General features: G+C 35.2%; 1 protein-coding gene and 1 pseudogene across 6 annotated transcripts in view; one reads left to right on the top strand and one right to left on the bottom strand.

Moving 5' to 3' along the window:
- Positions 1 to 20,739, top strand: part of TAF4B (TATA-box binding protein associated factor 4b) — a 179,480-nt gene that overhangs the window by 75,781 nt on the left and 82,960 nt on the right. For all 6 annotated transcript variants that reach the window (XR_006209724.1, XR_006209725.1, XM_042961503.1 and 3 more), the window contains 2 exons: positions 1,203 to 1,259; positions 15,808 to 15,918. Coding sequence is in view for 4 of the 6 variants with exons in the window: in XM_042961503.1 (XP_042817437.1) it covers positions 1,203 to 1,259; positions 15,808 to 15,918 (168 nt within the window). In the remaining 2 variants the exon portion in view is untranslated. The remainder of the gene's footprint in view (positions 1 to 1,202; positions 1,260 to 15,807; positions 15,919 to 20,739) is intronic.
- On the bottom strand, positions 6,419 to 7,258 carry LOC102961260 (annotated as a pseudogene).

Below are 20,739 nucleotides of genomic sequence, written 5' to 3' on the forward strand. Positions count from 1 at the left end.
AATAGAAAGGGGACAAAATGAAGAAGAAAATTATTAGCTTTGGTGGAGTCTTGTGTAGGTATTTAATTAAGGTGTTTAAAATTACAAGGCACTTTTAAATCTAAACGGTTTCTTTCTTTCCTTAACAAAAATACCAATAAATCAGTAAAATGTATCCAGTAAATTTAGTAAATAAGAAAATACCTTTAGCTTTTATTTTGTTAGCTACCTTTAGGTAGCTGATGTTCCATTTCATAGAACAAATATTCAGATTTATAAGGAGTTAGATAACTTTGTTAGAGAAAAAAGAATACTCTGCAGCATATTTTTCAGTGGACAAATGTTCATAGTTTCAGAAATGAAGTTCCTTACTGTTGGTTTCATCATAGTATTGCATACAGAAGATAGTTTTCTCCTTACAGCAATCCTGTAAGATTATTCATTTTTGGAATGTTGAACTGAATCAGTATGGAAAGCAATATTTAATAAACATTTATTGGGCATTTAATTGTGCACAGCATTCAAGTAAGTGCTGTGGAGGACCCAGAGATGACAAGATACTCTAATGAAAACACTGGGGTGTATTTCCTACTTAATTTTTTAAAATTCTACTTTTAAAGAGATAGTGATTTGGTTCAAAGTCCATCAGGTTCCTGATTTTATGTGATTTATTTTTAAGTGTTTATTTTAATTCCAGTTAATTAGCATACAGTGTTAATATTAAGTTATATGCCAGTTAATCAGGCATCCGGTATAGTGATTCAACAGTTTTGTACATTGATTTTAATAGTCTTGGTTTTAATAGTCCTTGAAATACCATAGGTTTTTCCAAAATGGCTTCACCTGAAGATTAGCCAGTGTTGATTGCTTTCCTTCATTTGAGCCAACAATTATCCTTCTATTCTTTTCCTTCATCTGTACCATCCGTTTTTTAATTTTTAGTGTTCTAACAAGAACAGCGTCATGCCTCAACTGGACCTGACTGACATCGTTAGCATCATTTTCAGTATAAGCTTCCTTGGGGCTAGAGCCGCAGCAGCCGGCCCAGATGATGGGAGGGAGGGGGCGTAACGGAGGGAGTGCACCAGACTGGATTGAGGCATTTTCCCCTGGAGCTAAGGTTTTCAATCACAGGAGAAAATTGTCATTTATTAAATATTTAACGGCAACTATGGTGTTTAGATGCTAGTAATTTCTATTAAAATTTTCTTTTCCTTTGATAGAGTCGTTCCAATAAAGAAGATCCAGAACAGCTGAGATTAAAGCAGAAAGCCAAAGAGGTAGGACTTTCAAGTTACCATGCTTGTCTTTGTGTTGGAGGGAAGGTTGGCAGCTCTCTCCTGGCAATTAGGTCAGGGTTTATTTTGCTGTTGCATACCATTTGCAGAAGCCTTGGGGAAGGACAGGAACTGCTCAAGGCAAGGGCAGTACTTCAAATGAGGTCAATGAGTTATGTGCTCTCTTTTTAAAATTTATTTTCAAGGCTTAGGCCTGTCTAGAAATGGCTCTTTGTAAACTACAGTGGTGTACTTGGAGGAATATAATGTGGGATTAAAAAAAAGAAAAAAAAAAAAGAAACTTCTGAGATTTAGCATCTGGGACTGTACAATAGGCTACATTTTTCCAGGGTAATTGTTCGTTTTGTAAATCTGATACTGCTTATAATTCTTTGGCTGGGAGGTGGTACTGGGATTTAGTTTTAAATGGAAAACGCCTCTGGCTTTTAATTTTCTGGGCCCAGCAGTTTTCTGTTCTGGAATGGAGCCCTTGTTTCACACAGTTCATGTTTAGCTGCAGGGGTTTTAGTTTATAGCTTAGACTGGTTAAGCTTTTACTCCCAGAGGCCTCTGCATAGCAACTGTAGAAATCAACAAATAAGTTCATTTATGTCTGCAGCCTCCTCTCAGTAGCTGACTTTTTACATTTCCCAATATCCATTTCCTGACTTTTCTAGCCCCAGAGAAAAAAGCTCCACTAATTGGAGCTTATTTTAATTGAGCCTTAATATTGGATCTCACTGGAGTTGCCCCCAGAGCTGCTGAGAACAGAAGGAAATGAAAGTACCTAAGGTTGAAGATGTGGTGTGTGTTTGGGTGTGTGTGAAATTTTTCACTTGACCTACAGATTCTTTTCCCTGCTGAATAAATCATCAAGCCTGTTCACATTTCTGATTAAGGATCTGACAGCAGACGATAATAAAGACAATTGAGGTGTGAGACGTGTGATATGGAGCTGAAGAAATTGGTTTCTATAGTTACTTGACTGATTTCATGCAATTTTTAAGGATCTTTGTGCTAAATAAGAGTGATTTCCTGAGCAACCTTTTTCCTTAACTGTGCCTCTTGAACTATGAAATTTGTTGTTGCTTAACATTGCAGCACTCGGCTCCTAGGTGCCAGCAGCAGCAGGTTATTTATGAATGTTTTCAAGGCCCTTATTGTTTGGATTAATGTAGGAGCTGAGGCAAAACAAATGGAAATCTAGTAAGATTCTTACAATCAGTGTGGTATGTTTTCACTAAAATAGAGAAGGAAAATGCATGAACTCTGGATGGAGAGGTTTCTTCTGGATTGAGATGAGGAGAACTGGAAAGGGAGAACATTAGAAAGGATTGAAGTCAGACACATTTCAACAACAGAACACTTCTAATACTCATTTCTGTTCAGCAGAAAATTTATCTAAAGATGTTATCTGAAAAAATTAGTATGAGAACTATACCCATTACCCTCTTTAAGCAAGCCTGGCTTCATAGGTTATTTGGGAATGGACAACCTATTGTTCTGAAACACAAGCATTCCTCTTTGTTTCAATTAAGGACCGATTAGATGCTTATCTTACTTTCTTGTGATTCCACCCCCTTTTGGGAAAACACATATCAGAAAGCTTGCCCTTTTATCTTTAAAAATCTTATCCCATCTTTTCCTTTTTCAAAAACCTTCATTAACATCTGGATTGATTAATTTTTCCTTCAGGTTTGTATGGGATGGTTTTGTTTGGTTGGTTTTTCTTTTAATATTGTGTTTAATTGTTCCCTGAGGGATGAATAGGTGGACAGTATTTTTCAAAGAAAATTGTAAAAGTAAATATGCAAAAAAAAAAAAAAAAAAAAGAAAAAGTACCTCTCTTATGAGAGCAGGTGGTAGCAAACCTGTTTTTTCCCCTCTTTTTGCGCCTCCATTTATTTTTTTTCCTAGCAAGATTTAAAGGACTGTATAATTTCTTTCCAAAATATTTTGAAAGTTTCCTAGTTGCATACTATCCTAAATCTTTCAATTAAAAAAAAAAAAATCAAATACACTGGCCTCATTCCAAGAACAGAGCCACTTTGTATTAGTTGCAAATGTTTGATGAAACTGCAATATTGTCATTTTTGTGACATTTCCTTTGCCCCCTAGAGCTTTTAATAACTTTAGTATTCTAAGGGCCTCTAATTTAGAATCAAACTCACAGGGATACCATATTGTGTTTCGTTGCAAAAGTCATTGACTCTATCTTAATATAGTTGAACTGTTCTCTTGTGTGGTAATTTGTAAGGTTATCACTTGGGATGTGCTAATTGTTATCACACTGGTATAAACTATAAAGCTTTCATTTGTGATTTTTTGGTATTTGGTCTGTCTGGGAAGTTTTCTTTGTTCAACTGTGAAAATTAGCATGGATTCCTTTCAGTTGCTCAATTTAAAATTTGTTTGCTTTCTTTTTCCAGGTAACTAGCTACCTACCAACCTAGTCATAGGAAGTAGATTAAGGAGAATACCTTATGAATGCAGAACTCCAGATAACTATTTAGAGAAGTTGTAGACTTTGTTGATCCTGAGAAATGTTTCAGCAATGTTTCTCACGTAAATATTAAATAACTTGAATCCCCTTCATACATAATTTTATAATCTATGGTGGTTTCAACCGTTTAGGATAGAGTTTTGATCTTGATCATTTCTCCTGGGTGTTTTCTTCTCTATTAATACCATTTTTGAGTCTGTTCATTTCTTTTTTGCATTCTGGGTATAAGGACAAACTGTGTTAAATCAGGCAGGTTTTTATAAACGTGTCTGATAATTTTTTTTTCATCCTTCCCATCGACTTCCAATTTTGACATTCTTATTTGGAGCTTAAAAAAAATAGGCTGCCCTTGGGATTTGCCTCCAGTCTAGTCTCAGTCCATTGAAGTGGCTCCTTCTGCATACTATTCTTATTGACCTGACAGGTTATCTGTCTGTTTGAAAACCTTATTGTTGTCTGGCTGAAATGTCTATGGATATCCTTGTAATTCAGACATCTTAGTCTCAACTTTGGGGCTGTTTCCTGCCCCCTCCTCCCTTTTTCTATTTTTGCCTGAGGAAAAAAGCAACAATATTTTAGAGTGTAAGCACTCTATTGTAACTTTATATTTTAAATATCAATACTTTTGGGGCGCCTGGGTGGCTCAGTTGGTTGAGCGTCCGACTTCGGCTCAGGTCATGATCTCGCGGTCCGTGAGTTCGAGCCCCGTGTCGGGCTCTGTGCTGACAGCTCAGAGCCTGGAGCCTGTTTCAGATTCTGTGTCTCCCTCTCTCTCTGACCCTCCCCTGTTCATGCTCTGTCTCTCTCTGTCTCAAAAATAAATAAACGTTAAAAAAAAATTAAAAAAAATAAATAAATATCAATACTTTTAAATTCTGGTTTAAAAATTTTTTCCTACGTATGTTTCCTAAAATTGAAGTACTGACATTCTTCCATTTTACCATCTATTTGTGAAAAGTTTTAGATGGATTACTAATTGCCAAATTCTAACTTCAAGCAGGTAGGTACATCTTTGTTTAATGCGGCTGTAGGCTTGTCGAAATACGTGCTGTGTATCCTAGATTATCATCTAGCCTTCGATGTTTTCCGTTCTTACCACATCATCCAGAATTCTGAGGAGCAAGCCACCTGACCTTGGAGTTCATACATCCTGATTCCTTAAACATTTGTTATATATACTGTGACCCTTCTTTCCTTTTGAATATATCCTCTTTCTCCTTTGGGAAATGTGAATTCAGCACATCTGTGCAGAATGAGACAAAGAATTCATTTACTTCCTTTTAACAACTCCTAGCATTCCCACTTTCATTTGTTACCAGACAATAGAGGAAAGAAAAAGGAATGCAAGACCTGTACCTGCTGGCACTTAGCTTCACAGGGCAACCAGTAGAAACTGTTATTTTGGTATGAAAAAGACAAAAGATTTTTGTTTTTTTAATTTTTTCTATGTTTATTTATTGCAAGAAAGTGCCTGCACTTGAGCAGAAAAAGAACAGAGAGAGAATCCCAAGCAGGCTCTGTGCTGTCAGCACAGAGCCCGATACGGGGCTCGATCCCACAAACTGAGATCATGACCTGAGTCAAAACCAAGGGTCAGACACTTAATCAATTGAGCCACCCAGGAAGCCCCTTAGATGAAAAATTTAAAGATACGGCGTCCGTGAAATGTGATAATTAAGGCTGTTAAATTATAGCAATTTGTATTTAAACTTATGCTAGTTCTGCATGAGTGAAAACTCATGGAACACTAGACAGGACAAAATGAAACTTGTCATTTTAAATATGTGTGTGTGTGTGTGTGTGTGTGTGTGTGTGTGTGTGTGTTGTGTGTATACATATACATTTTTTTTGGTCATTAAGAATCTATTTTAGCAATCCAGTTAATTTAGTATGGAGAAGACATTTGTAAAATGACAAGTTGTAAAAAGCTTGTGTACATAGAGAAACAGATGCAGACATTTCAAAGCATTGATAGTCTAGGACAGAGGTTCTCAAACTTTGGTGGACATGAGTATTATCTGGAGGGTTTGTTAAAATACAGATTGCTGCCCCCCCCCGCCCCCTTCCTAGTTTATGATGCAGTAGGTCTGGGCGAGGCTTGAGAGTTTACATTTCTAACAGATTTCCAGGTAATTCGCTATTGCTGCTGCTCCTCTAGAAATCACACTTAGAACCATTGGTCTAGGAGGAGAAGGAAGAGGACCTTTAAAATCCACCACTTTTATTTTCCCGTTGACTAAATGGTCATAGAAGGTCAAACAAAATACTGTGGTTTGGGAATCTAAGAGTTGGCATCTTGAACTGGCATTGTTCAGTTACCATTCAGTAAATTCTCTTCTGGGAGCTGAGAAATGGATATTTTCTCAAGAGATGTATATTGGTTGTATCTCTTGATTGGTGTACCTTACATAGGAAAGATAGTATTTTATTTAGAGCTTCATCAGAAGGTTACATGCATTAATTTGGAAGTATAGGATCTGTGTGGCCTGAGGGACATTCTACCCTTTTGGTAGAAGAGGTATGTATTATAAGAGAAATAGCATTGAACTAGAAGTCAAGAGTCTTCAATTCTAGATTCAACCTGCCATAGACTACATCTCACTTTGGGGAAGTTACTTTACTTCTTGAACTTAACCCAGTTTCCTTTTTTCTTTTTTTCAAACATCACAAGTAAGATTTTTTATTTGTCACCATTAAATGTCTGAATTTTAAACAGATTCTTGGACTGATGGCTCATATCCATCAGCTCGTTCAACTTTAGCACCGGTGTCATCCCCAGTAGCTTTTCCAGAACTACTGCCTTCACCAAGAAGCTCCATGAGCTTTCCCAATTCAGACTTGGGCTTCTTGAGCATTTTTACTTTTCTAACAAAGACATCATGGAGTGGATAAATAGACTGACAAGCCTTCTCTGTGTCTTTTCCAATGCTGTCTGGAATTAGTTTATTGACCACTTCTTTCAAGTAATTTGTCTGCACCTCTCGGGTCATGATTTCCATTATCTTTTTCCTAATTTGGCAGACCTATTGGTGCTGAGCATAAGAGGTCTTCCAAATCCAATTGTGGCGTTTTTTAGTAAAACCGACACAAAAGAAGCGAAGAAATTACCCATCGGTAGTCTTGACATCAACATGGGTTTCAATCATGGTCTGCCATTTTTTGACCATGGAGCACATTTTGTCCCGGGTAAGATCCATGCCATGGAAATTAGTCAGGTTTTGCCCTGAACATCTTCAGTAATTAGCTTCAATTTCCCACATGCAACTTCATCATTCTCCAGATCAGCAAGGCTTACTTCAAACACAGGACCCTTGAGGCCATCAGATGCGATTTTGGTTCCTTGAGTTCTTGTGACTTGTGTTTTCCCAATATTTCTTATATTAAACATTGCTGGTGCTTTTACATCATACCAATCTTTCTTTGAAAATGGATCAACCACTTTCTTCTTGGCTCCCTTTTTGCCGCCTTTCGTACGGTGCTTGTTCTTGCTGACCACCATGTGGCACTGCTCAGGGAGCCAAAAGGGCCCCAGTTTCCTCTTATAGTTGATCCTTGAACAACACAGGGGTTAAGGTCACTATCCCCCTGTGCAGTCAAAAATCTATGTATAACTTTTGATTCTCCTCAAATATATCTACTAATAACCTTCTGTTGATAGAAGACCTTACTGGTAAAATAAACAGTTGATTAAAACATTTTTGTCTGTTCTATATATTATATACTATATTCTTATTCTAAGATAAGCTAGAGAAAAAATATTAAGAAAATCTTAAGAGAAAATACATTTCTAGTACTGCACTGTATCCCAAAAAATCATATATAAGTAGACCCATGCATTAAAACCCTTGTTGTTCAGACCCTATTTAAAATGAACAGAGGGGTGCCTGGATGGCTCAGTCTGTTAAATGTCTGACTCTTGATTTCTGCTCAAGTCATGATCTCATGGGTCGTGGGTTTGGGTCCTGCATTGGGCTCTGCTCTGACAGTGTGGAGCCTGCTTGGGATTCTCTGTCTCCCTGCCCCTCCCCAGCTTGCATGCTGCCCCCCCCTCCTCAAAATAAATTTTAAAAAATAATAACAAAATAAAGTGAATATAACAGCACATGTTCTGCTTATGTAACATAGCTGTCATAATTTAGGGAAAGGTGAGGTGTAAAAGGAAAAATAGTTACTTAAAAACATTAGCTATAGAAACATGTAAGATAGATGCCATCAAGCTCTTAAATAAGCTCGATACTGACCCATGGATATGTAATTTTTTTCCTTTGTTTTTTTTCTTTCAAGAAGACTGGAAAGAAGGTTGAAAAAAAAAGAATGTAAGAGGAAGACATGGAGGGGGAGGGTTCTGTAATCTAATACAAATTATATTTGTTTTAAACAATATAGAAATCAAGTATTGTGTTTAAGTCTAAGGAAGAAAGTGTCTAATTGAGATCAGAGAATGTGCTATTTACTGAAATGTAGAGATGGATTAGAAGGGCAGACTAACAAGGCATTGGACTCTACATTCCAGATCCCAAGTATCTCAGGTGTTCTGGACAGTAGCTTGACATCATAAGAACTAGCATTAGTGGTTGGGAGAAAAAAAAATACTCAGACCATGTATTGTTAGGTTTGGTGGATTGCCTGCCTAATACTTGTCCTTTAAGGGTTGAAAGCGATGCTATGTTTCTATTGTTGTATCCCTGAATTTTAGGTGAGATGGGGGGAGGTAGTTATTGTTTTTTAACTTGCTTTGTTGGTTCTGTTGACTTAGAATTCATTTGTTAATGGTGTTTAGTGTGGTATTGTTTGCTTCTTTTGTAGTATAATATTTTAGGATTTAACCTTGTTTTCCCCAGTAAGTTGCAGTAATTTAGAAGTGATTATTAGCATTGTTGAGAATTTTAGAGTTTGGCCAATTAATTTTTACAAAGCATATCTAAAATTCTACCTAAATGTTTACTATTTAAAAAACATCTATTGGTGGTAGGGTTTTATTATTTCTACGTACACATAATGTTCACTGTGAAATCTAAGCAACACACTATTCGTAATTCTTTGCAGAATTCAAAACTAGGTAGCGTACTTTATTTCTCTTATTTTTTCAGATTCTTTCAAATATTCCTATTTAGTGGCAATAGCTATTTTCATTGCTACTAATGTATGTTGTTTGGACAGCATACATAAGCTCTGGGGGAGACATTAACTCATCTCTCAACTCTGTCCTTTATACCTTATTATCACTTTCTAAAAGTTCATAGCAAAATCAGACTGAGGATGATAGCACTTCATATTTCTGGATCATTTGTTTTGAAGGACAGCTCTGCTGTTGTCTCTTGTACTTTCAGCACCTGCCTTTTTTTTTTTTTTTTTTTTTTTTTTTTTAAATATCTTTCCTGCCTTAAGCATGAAAAAGAAACACAGTTTTGAATTTTCTATAGTGTCAGTGTCATAATTATCTAAATAATTTAGTCCTTCCTGTTAATTCCTTGTGTCCGTGGAGGGACTTGACTATATAATACTTGATTTATTCATTCTTTATGCATCTCCTCTAATTCTGCTTCAGTTTTGCTTTCCTTTTTCATTAATTTTTTAAAAAATCTTTTGTCTTTCAAAATTATGTGCTTAGCATCAAGAAGTACCTCTGTTGACCTTTACATCTGAGAGTTTGTGTGATCTTTAAGGTAATCTGTTAATGTGTTTTGGACTTGATTAAAGTGACTATTATCATAGTTGTACTTAAAAATGAACAGAGACAGATACTAAACATCAGGAATAAAATAATCTTCAACCACCATTGCTCTATTGCTCTCTAGGGCACTGACTTGGATTTTAGGGGACCTATGCTTATTATCAGAGAAGACTGTGATAAGGGAAATGAAGGCTTCTGCCTTTTTCATTAGCCATAGGAAGGAGTAAGGGTACTCTTAAAAGAGAACTTGCCAAGCCTGTTAGATCTTTTTGGACCAAAGTGTGTGTTGCTGGTGTAAGTAAGCAAGCAGGCTTTAAGTTTTATGAAACAAAGCTTAGTAGGAATATAATTTAACAGAAACCTGTTGTCAGAATTCTGGTTAAACCAGCTTTTAAAGGTTTCAGTTGGTGAAGTAAAAACACTTCCGACTATCTCTCCCACTGAATACAGCTATAAAACCTGAACAGAATGCATGGAGAAGCTATGACGGTTTTGAAAATAGTAGGCAAATTGGGGAAAAAGATGAGACTTCAAAATACCACGAATCCAGCAGTGAGGTTGCCATCCCTCCTACACCTCCCCACCCCCATTCTTCGTGCTGCTTACTGTTGACATGGACAGTCACAGATATGTATGGCAAAGCAGAGTAATTAAAGCCCCCAGCCTTCTGGCCAGAGGACAGAAAGAGGAGACTAGGGAACCAGAAATTACTGGGAAGATTGTGAAATGGGAAGAGCTCAGGAAAGCAAGCCTGTATTATTATTTTAGACTCCTAGGCCCACTCTTGAGCGACACATTTGTCATATGTGAATCTGATTCTAATCAGCATACATAAAGACTTTAAGAATGGAACTAACAGGGGAGATTTAGTAGCTCAGTCGGCTAAGCATCTGACTTTAGTTCATGCTCTGACAGTTCAGGTCATGATCTCACAGTTCATGGGTTCAAGCCCCACATTGGGTTCTGTGCTGACAACTCAGAGCCTGGAGCCTTCTTTGGATTCTGTGTGTGTGTCTCTCTCTGCCCCTCCCTTGCTAGTGCTCTGTGTCTCAAAAATAAATAAACATTAAAAAAAAAAAAAAAGAAGTGGAACTAACAGAGCAATGCTAGGTCCCAGACTGACCACCAAGTGGTCCGCATTTGGGACATATCCAGTGAGCACTACAAACGCTTTGAAAACTGAACTCGTATTGGAGCTTGAGCTAACAGAAGATACATCGGAACTTGTGGCCTAAATCTAACTGACCTGTTCTGCATACTAAAATTAAAATGTCATATTCCAAAGGATTTAAAGAAGACCCAGAGTCTTATAATATTTAAAATGTTCAGGGTACTATTCAAAATTACTTGACTTGAAGAATCAGGAATAAATTTCTAAAATAGAAATTTTATTTATTTATTTTTTAAATGGAAATTTTAGAACTGAAGATAATAGTAATCAAAATAAAACACTTGGCTGGATAGTTGAAAAGAGACAAAAGAGTAAAGAGTGAACTTGAAGATGGACAAGTAGAATTTATCTAATCCAAAAACTAAGGAGAAAACTGATCAAAAACAAAAACCAGAAAAACAGAGCCACAGAGACCTGTGGGACAATGACCAAAGGTCTGGCATTAATGTTATTGAAGTCCCAGAAGAGAAAGAGTAAGATGCTAAAAATATGTTTGGAAAAATAATGGCTAACAACCTCCCAAATTTAGAAAGACATAAACCTAAAGATTCCAGAAGGTCTGTGAACCCCCAAACAGGTTAATCACAGAGAAAGTCAGATTCAGTTGCATCTAAGAAAACTAAAGACAGAGAAAAAATTCTGGAAACTAGCTAGAGAGGTGTACACTTGTCTAATAAGGGACAGCAATTCAAGTGATTGTAGATTTCTTATCAGAAACCATGGAAACCAAAAGAAAGTAGCAAAATATTTTTAAAGTGCTGTAAGAAAAAAACTGTCAACCAACCCAGAATGCTATATCCTGTGAAAATACCCTGCAGTAATAAAGGTGAAATAAAGACAGTGCAGGAACAAGAATAGAATCTTTTGCCAGTAGACCTACTCTAAAAAAAAAAATGCTTAAGGAAATTGAAGTTCTTCAGAATGAAGTGAAAATGATACCAAAGGAAAATTTTAAACATTAGGAATTAAGAAAAAGCAACAGAAATGGTATATAGTCTGCCTTTAAGCTTTTTAAAATATTAAAAATAAAAATTCTAACATTGTCAGGGATTTTCAGTGTATACATATGTAAAAATAAGAAAATTATAACAGAGTGTGGGGAGTAAAAGGATATAAGGTATCTGTATTCCACTTGAATTGGTAAATTATGGATTCTAAGACTGAAATTTTAATTTTTTTTTTAAACGTTTGTTTACTTTTGAGACAGAGAGAGACAGAGCATGAACGGGGGAGGGTCAGAGAGAGAGAGGGAGACACAGAATCTGAAACAGGCTCCAGGCTCTGAGCTGTCAGCACAGAGCCCGATGCGGGGCTCGAACTCACGAGCCATGAGATCATGACCTGAGCCGAAGTTGGACGCTTAACCGACTGAGCCACCCAGGCGCCCCGCTAAGTAGACTGAAATTTTAAGTAAGTATACTGTAATTTCTAAAGCCACCACTTAAAACAATAGGTAAATTAAAGTGAAATATTTAAAGTTCAGATAACCCAAAAGAAGTAGGAAAAGGGAAACAAATGAAAAACAGAAGGAACAAACAGAAAAGAAATAATAAAATGGTAGACCTAAATCCAAAAACATCTAAGTTGTTCTATTAAGTGTAAATGGTCTAAATATACCAGTTAAAAGATAGAGATTGTCAGAATGGATTTCAAAACCATGACTAAATTATATGTTTACAAAGAGACTCATTTCAAATGTAATGATGTAGGTAAAAGTAAAAGGATAGGAAGAATGCTTATGTTAGAGAAGAAGAAAGGTCTCAATAATCTAAGCTTTTATCTTAAGAAACTGGTAAAAGGAGAGCAATATACATCCAAAGCAAGCAGAAGAAGGTCAATAATAAAGATAAAAGCAGAAATCAATGACTTTGAGAACAAAAGGAAAAAATAGAGACAGTAAAACCAAAAGCTAGTTCTTTTATCATAAAATTGACAAATCTCTAATTAGACTGAGAAAGAAAAAAGATGCAAATCACCAATATCAGGAAAAAAGAGGTGGAAATCACTACAGACCCTGCAGGGTAAAGGAATACAAAAGAACAACTCCATGCAAGTAGTTCAACAACTTAGATGAAATGACCAGTTTTTTCAAAAGCACCATCTATCAAAACTTAGCCAAGTGAGGTAGCTAACCTCAGTAGTTTTGTAATTATTAAAGTTAATTTATAGTTAAAACCTTTCAATGAAGAAATCTCCAGGCATAGATCATTTTACTTATTAGTAAATTCTCCCAAAAATTTATAGAAGAATTAATACCGTGTCTCCACAATTTCTTTCAGGAAACAGAAGAGTTAGGAACTCTTCCAGTTCATTTTATGAGACCAGTATTATCCTGATAACTAACCAGAAAAACATTACAAAATAGGAAAACACTTCAGTATCCTTTGTGAACATAGATGTAAACATCTTCAACAAAATATTAGCAAATCAAATGTAGCAATGTATAAACATAATATATCATGACCAAGTGGAGTTTACCCCCCCCAGGAATGCAAAGCTGTGATTTAAAAAATCAGTGAATGTAATCTACCATATTAACAATCTAAGAAAGATCATATCAATTAATGCAGAAATACATTAGATGGATTTCAATATGTATTAATAAGAATAACTCTCAAAAATCTAGGAATGAAGAGGACTTCCTTAACCTGATAAAGAGCAACTATTGAAACCCTACTATTAACATTATTCTTAATGATGAAATGACTGAATGCTTTCTTCCAGAGATTTAGGAAAAAGGCAAGGATGTCTGTTTTCATCACTATTACTCAGTGTTATATTGCCCAGACAATAAGGCAACAAAAAGAAAAATAGAAAAATTAAATATAAATAGTGTGGTTTTTTTGTTCTCTTAACCATGTCTTTTGTAGTGCAAGAATGTTTCTAATTTGTATGAAGTCTAATTTGTCAGGTTCTTTTTTTTTTTTTTTTTTTTTTTTAATGGACCTGTTTTGGGTGTTCTGTCTTAAGACATGTGAGATTTCAGAAAACCAAAGTATACTTTGCAGAGTGGGAGAAAATGTTTTACTACATAGGTAGGGAATTTTGATGACAGAGGTCAATTTAAAAACTTTTTATTTGTTGTGACTATCTTGCAGATGTTAATTTTCTCCAGGGAAAGACTTAAAAAATATAGCTGATAGTTTGATTTGTGCTGCAGGGTAGATTAATTAAAATCGCATTTTGTCACCTAGAAGTTCCAGATTATGACAGCATCAGACTCTGAAACTATCTATACTTTTTAAAAGGCCAGCATCAACAAAGGACAGTTTACAACCCCTGAAAACAGTTTTTTAGCAATATATATATATATATTGTGTGTGTGTGTGTGTGTGTGTGTAAAACTACAGTTTAAAAGAGAGTTTTCTTCCCTGTAATTTGTGAAAAGCAAATGGAGAATGGTTCTTAGTTTTTTTTTTATTTTTTTTATTTTTAGTTATGTTTTCTGCTTTACTAAAGACTCAGTTACCTAGGGATTATTTTTGGTCTTTCCTCTAATACTATGAAATATCCTGAAGTGGTCTTTACTTTGTATCTCCTTGAGACTGCCTATTTCACCACAAACTTTACTATTTTCCTCCTGCTCTTTTTTTAATATGTTCAAAATTTGGTCAATTCTCTTTTAAAAAAAATTATTTTTGATGTTTATTTTTGAGAGAGACAGAGCACAAGCCAGGAAAGGGCAGAGAGAGAAGGAAACAGAATCTGAAGCAGGGTCCAGGCTCTGAGCTGTTAGCACAGAGCCCAATGCTGAGCTCAAACTCACAAACTGTGAGATCATGAGCTGAAGTCTAAAGCTTAACTGACTGAGCCACCCAGGTACCCTGGTCAATGTTCTTTTTAAAGAATGTTCAATGTGTGTGTATAGGGTTCCTCAACAGATTACTTTCAATTGGCTATCTTAGAGCCTGATATTGTTTGAATATTTGTTTAGCAACCAATGGCAGGTTCTTTATTCATTTCTCTCCATAGTAATAAGATTTTGATGGTAACTGAATGTTCTTCCTCTTCTGGAGAAGCTTAAGGACCTTGTAGTGATGTTTTATTTTGACTTGGTTGTCTTGTCTTGTCTTTTCTTTTCTTTTCTTTTCTTTTCTTTTCTTTTCTTTTTTCTTTTTTTTCTTTTCTTTTCTTTTTTCTTTTCTTTTTCTTTCCTTTCTCTTTCTTTCTCTTTTTTTCTCTTTCCTTTCTTTTGTTTTCTTTTCTTTTGTTTTGTTTTCTTTTCTTTTCTTTTTTTCTTTTCTTTTCTTTCTGAAATACCATTTGACACTCACCTGCCCTTGTAAAATGATACTATGGTTTCATGTATTTACTTTACAGTTCTAATGTCTTATTTATCTGTCTTTTAATGGGGCATCTTTCATGAGCACCTTTCATGAGTACCCACATAGTAAATTATATCTTGTAGATTTGGATATTCTGGGTTAATTATGATAAAAACTCTACAGCAAAATAGTACTTTCAGTTTTTAGCATGAAGATAAATATAGAGTAAATCCATGTGAAAGTGTGATCTATAGAAAGGGCTTGTAATAAGAACACTTGGCTCTGAGTTCTGTTTCTACCACTTATTTATTTATTTATGTAACCTTTATGAAGTTTTTCTAAGCTCTTAGGGCATGTCTTCCTTAGTAAAAGAAAAAAAAGATGGTACATGGTACATATATGTATAACTTTCTATCCTATTATAATTAATATTATACTTTTTAATGTGGTTGTAAGAGTTAAATGAGTAAATTTTCAAGGAAGTAGTTTGTAAACCATACAGCATAGAACTCTTTCCTATAATTTACAAAAACTGTCTTTATTTTCAAGTGACTTTTATTTTGAAAAAGTTGACTATAGTGTGGCCAGTTTGTCTCCAATTTACTGTTCGATTTATTCTTCAGGTATTTCTTACCTGCGATTAAACTAAGGATAGATTAAGCACTAGATGCCCTTTTTTTTTCTGGCTTTTCTTCTATACTTCTTCCTTACCTAAATTCTGCCTCTTATTGTTTAGAGATTCAGGACTAAAGAGTTTGTTGGAGTAAAGGTATTAGGAAATGATGTGCTCTTGACTGTTAGGGGAATTTATCATTTATTTTATACTGTAACTTATTTGGTAAAGAACACAGAAATAGGCTTAATGATCAGTTTCTTCCTCCTTCTGAGCATGACTCTGAAAACATTGACTTTTTTGTTGTTGTTGTTCCATCTTCTAGTTACAACAGTTGGAGCTTGCGCAGATACAGCATAGAGATGCTAACCTCACAGCTCTTGCGGCTATTGGACCAAGAAAGAAGAGACCACTAGAATCTGGGTCTGGAAGTGAGGTATTGAAGTAACGTTTGTTATTTTATTTTTCATGTCAAGAAAGCAAGCCAAAAGGAAGCAAAGACATGTACATAGTTTATCCTACCTTGCATGCCGGTGCTGCCAAATGCTTGTTAAAACTCTCCTTTGCCTATTTTATAAAATATTAACTTTGCCTGTTTTTTTAGGATATATATCACCTTGAACTTTACTCCTCTTGATTACTTATTTTATACTTCTTCCTTTTCCTTCCACCCACCCCCGTCTCTACTCATAATGAGTCACATTATCTCAGTTTTTTATTTCTGTGCATTCTTTCCACTGGTCTTAGATAATCCTCTTCCTACTGTATATCTAAATCGAGTTCGTATCTTTTTTTCTTAAGTTTTTTAAAAAAATATTTATTTATTTTTGAGAGAGAGAAAGACTGACCCCGCATGAGTGGGGAAGGGGCAGAGAGAGAGGGAGACAGAGGATCTGCAGCAGGCTCTGCAGTGACAGCAGAGATCCAGATGTGGGGCTCCAACTCATAAACTATGAGATCACGACCTGAGCCGAAGTCAGATGTTCAACCAACTGAGCCACCCAGATGCCCCCAGTTCATATCTTAAGATCAAATCTGACATCTTTTTCTTCCATGAACCCCAATTACGCATTCCTTCATTGACTTCTTGTCTCAGTACATAATGTGTTTGCATGGCAGATTCTTCTCTGTTCCTTATATGATGCATATTTTTTCTTTGCAAGATTTTAAACTTTTTGAGCAGATATAATCCTATTCATTTGTATTCCTCCACAGAACTTACATACTCAATAAAAATTGTTAATTGTTTGATTAGCACCAAGAAAGAAGCTGACCTACATCTGTAGAACAATTATTTGATGTAATGTTAGATTTGTGGATCGATTATCAGGGTGAGATACAGGTACCACTGAGGTAGGGTCAGCAATAGGAGAGCCATGGCTCATCTGTTTTGCTCTGTAAAATTTAAATATGCTTTGAGACCAGCTCCTCCCTAACATATACCCTGAACATTGACAGTTCCTGAATAAATGACAATCATCTCAGTAGAGGAAGGATTTAAAAAATCTAGTTGTTTTTTATTATAAATGTAATGAATGCAATATGTTCACAGGTCCCCCAAAAAATCACAGTATAAAAAATGTTTGAAAAATAAGTGTCCCTCCTCACAGATTTCTAGTTCCCCGTCTCCTGCCCAACCAGACGAAACCATTATTAAGATTTTTGACATAGCCTTCTAAAAATTTATTATGAATATGCACATGTATCTTATGGGTGTTCACAGATCCACGTGCTTGATTTTGTTTTTACTTAATTGTGATCAGACTATGCCTATTGTTCTGCCCTTGATGTTTTTTCCCCTTTTCTGTAATCTCCGTCACATAATTGACCTCCATACTTTTTAAAGGTATAGGACATTACAATGTGTAGATAAACATAATTTACTCAACCCATTCTGTAATGGAAATTTAGTTTTCTTCCAGAACGTTCTTGAACTTACATTGTATAATGTAACTGTAGGCTAAATTCCTAACAATGGAATTCCTGGTTTAAAGGATATGCATAACATGAAAAACTTTTTGGAAAAATTCAAACACACAAAAAATAGTATAATGAATCCCCCCCATATACTCACCACTCTGGTACACCTACTATCAATGTATACCCAGTCTTATTTAAATCTGTACCAACTTTCTCTGGTTTTTTATACCTCAGGTTATTTTTTTTTTAAGTTTATTTATTTATTTTGAGAGTGAGCATGTATGGAGGATGGGAGGGAAGGGCAGAGAGTGAGAGCGAGAGAGAGAGAGAGAGAGAGAGAGAATCCCAAGCAGGCTCCTCACTGTTAACATAGAGCCTGACATGGGGCTCAAACTCATGAACCATGAGATCATGACTTGAACTGAAATCAAGAGTCAGACTTTTAACCTATGGAGCTACCCACGTGCCCCTTCCTCAGGTTATTTTAGTCAGTTCTAGACTCAGTATCATTTTATCCATAAATATTGTTTGTTGCTTTTGATTTTTGTTACATATTTAAAAATGACCCTCTGAATAAGTTGTATCAGTTTTTAAATCCATTAGTTCCTATTTAACATTAACACTGAGATTATCTTTGCCCTTAGATGGTTGAAAATGTAATTTTTAATGGAGTATTTAAATTGCAAGTAAAATTGAGTAGTTTTTTCCTATGTATATTGGTACTTTCAGTTTACTTTTTGCAACTGAGTTACGTTTTTCAATTGATTAAGAAAATGGAACACACCACACCCCTCCACCCCCCTTTCCAGTTGTCTAGGCTTTCTTGTAAAGTATTTTATTTTCCTAAAAAGAAGATCTTCTGAGTGTTTGTGCTCTGGCTTTCCATTCTATTTGGGAAGGCCTTTCTTAATTAGAATTATGTGTTAATACATTTATCATTTCACTTTTTAAGTACAAATCTTTGATTCATCCAGAATTTCTTTTGAGTAGGAGTTAAGATATGGCTTTATCTTTATTCCCTTCTTCTTTGTTCTCCCCAGGCTCACAAATCGTCCCAATACTATTTACTCAATAATTCTTTCCCCACTGATTTGAAGTGCTACCTTTATCACACAGATTCAGTATTGAATACAAATTCCCATATGAATTTGGGTCTGTTTCTGTATACTGTGGTCCAGTGCTATCTAATAGAAATTTTTGTGAGAAAATGTTGTATCCATGCTGTCTTGAATGGCTACATACAGCTGTTGAGCAGTTGAACTGTGGCTACTGATTGAGGAAATAAAATTTTAATTTTTAATTCTATTGATATATATCTATTTATGTATTACTACAAAATCTTTATTTTTCCCCATCCTAACCATTTTAAAGTTACACAGTTCAGTAGCGTTAAGTGTATTCAATTTGTTGTGCAACATATCTACAGAACTCTTTCGTTTTGTAAAACTGAAACTCTATGCCCATTAAGAACTCCCCATTTTCCCCACAGCCCCTAATAACTGCCATTCCACTTTGATTCTGTGAACTTGACTACTTAAATACCTCATGTAAGTGGGATCATATAGTATTTGTATTTTTGTTACTGGTTTATTTCACTTGGCATAATGTCCTCAAGGTTGCACATCTTAATGTATTGAAAAAATATGGTAGGGATGCCTGGGTGGCTCAGTTGGTTAAGCATCAAACTTTAGGTCACGATCTCATGGTTTATGAGTTTGAGCCCCACATCGGTGTCTGTGCTGATAGCTCAGAGCCTGGACCCTGCTTCAGATTCTGTGTCTCTCTCTGTCTCTGTCTCTCTGTCTCTCTCTCTCTGTTCCTCCCTCACTCTTTTCTCTCTCTCAAAAATAAACAAACATTAAAAAAATCAAAAAATAAAAATATGGTAAAACTAGCCCAGTGGAGAGTTTTTATGTTTTTATTATTTCTCTACCACAGGATGACCCACTGCCCTTTATTTTTGGTCTCTGTATATGAATGTGTGTAAATATTTTATTAAAACTGGGGCATGCTATTTCATCATGAAGCATATTCCTATATATATATGACTTAGCATACTTGTTTCTTTGTTGCGAGAATAGTTATTTATAATTTTTTTTCCCATCCACAGAGTTATTATTTACACCTCCTTTGAGAAAGAGCTATAGAGATATCTAAATTCCTATCCTTCCTTTCTATTAGTATTATACAATAAATCCTATATTATAGCCCATGGGGTGAGTACACTTGCTTTGAACACAGACAAATCTGGGTTTTGTTCTTTACTGTTAAGTTTTATAATTTTTGACACCTCCTTTAAACACAGTACCTCAATTTTCCCCATTTGGAAAATGGGTATAATACCAGCCTGTAATGTTTTAAAGATTGGATTCTGCAGTGTTTAGCTAGTTTCTGGCCTCACGAGTGGACTTAATAAATTATCATTATTGTCATCATAGTAATAGTACCATTATTTTATCTTTTAATCATATTTTATAAGTAGTCTTCATGGTCCATAGTAAATTTGAAATGTTAACCATTAATCTCTTGAGACCTTTGCTTCTCTATCTCATTTGAGTTTGTCACAAATTTTAAAAACAAAACATTCCCTGGTTTACAATAATCAGAGATTTTTAAGTGTTTTTTTCTTTTACTGTATGTTCAAATCTGAGAAAGGTCATAGGTTAGGGGTCAGAGAGAAATGTATTTTTGGTGTTCAGAGATAAAAAAAACTAGTTTATATGATTTGTCTATTGGCATTAAAATGCAAGATTATTAATTTTAAATTTCAAAACAGATGTGTCATAACTTGTGTTTAAATGTATTGAATAGTGTGTTTGCTTGGTGCTTCTTTAGTTTTGAGAATTTAGGCGTGTACATTTTCCCCTATATTTCTTGGGTTTTAAGCTTAGGTAGTTGTCAGATTTTACTGTATTATATAACAGTACTTTTAAGTAATGCTAACCTAAATTGAAAATATCCATTTCTTTAATGAGCTGGTAACATTTTAGTACAATCCTTATTTTGAAATTAGCTTGAAGACTATTATTTGTTGATTTTTATTTATGATATTTTAACTTTAAAGGCCATTTTCTTTTAAAAATGAGAAACTGGAGAAATGATGTTTTAGGTTTATTACTGATTTATTTGCCCTCCCAGTAACTTAAATTGCATTAATTTGAATTATTAAAAACATTTTTTTAATGTTTATTTTTGAGAGGGAGAGGCAGAGCATGAGTAGGGGAGGAGCAGAGAGGGAGGGAGACACAGAATCTGAAGCAGGCTCCAGTATCTGAGCAATCAGCACAGAGCCCAGCGTGGGGCTTGAACTCACGAACCACAAGACCATGACCTGAGC

Source organism: Panthera tigris, chromosome D3 (genome assembly GCF_018350195.1).
Source record: "Panthera tigris isolate Pti1 chromosome D3, P.tigris_Pti1_mat1.1, whole genome shotgun sequence".
Lineage (NCBI taxonomy): Eukaryota > Metazoa > Chordata > Mammalia > Carnivora > Felidae > Panthera > Panthera tigris.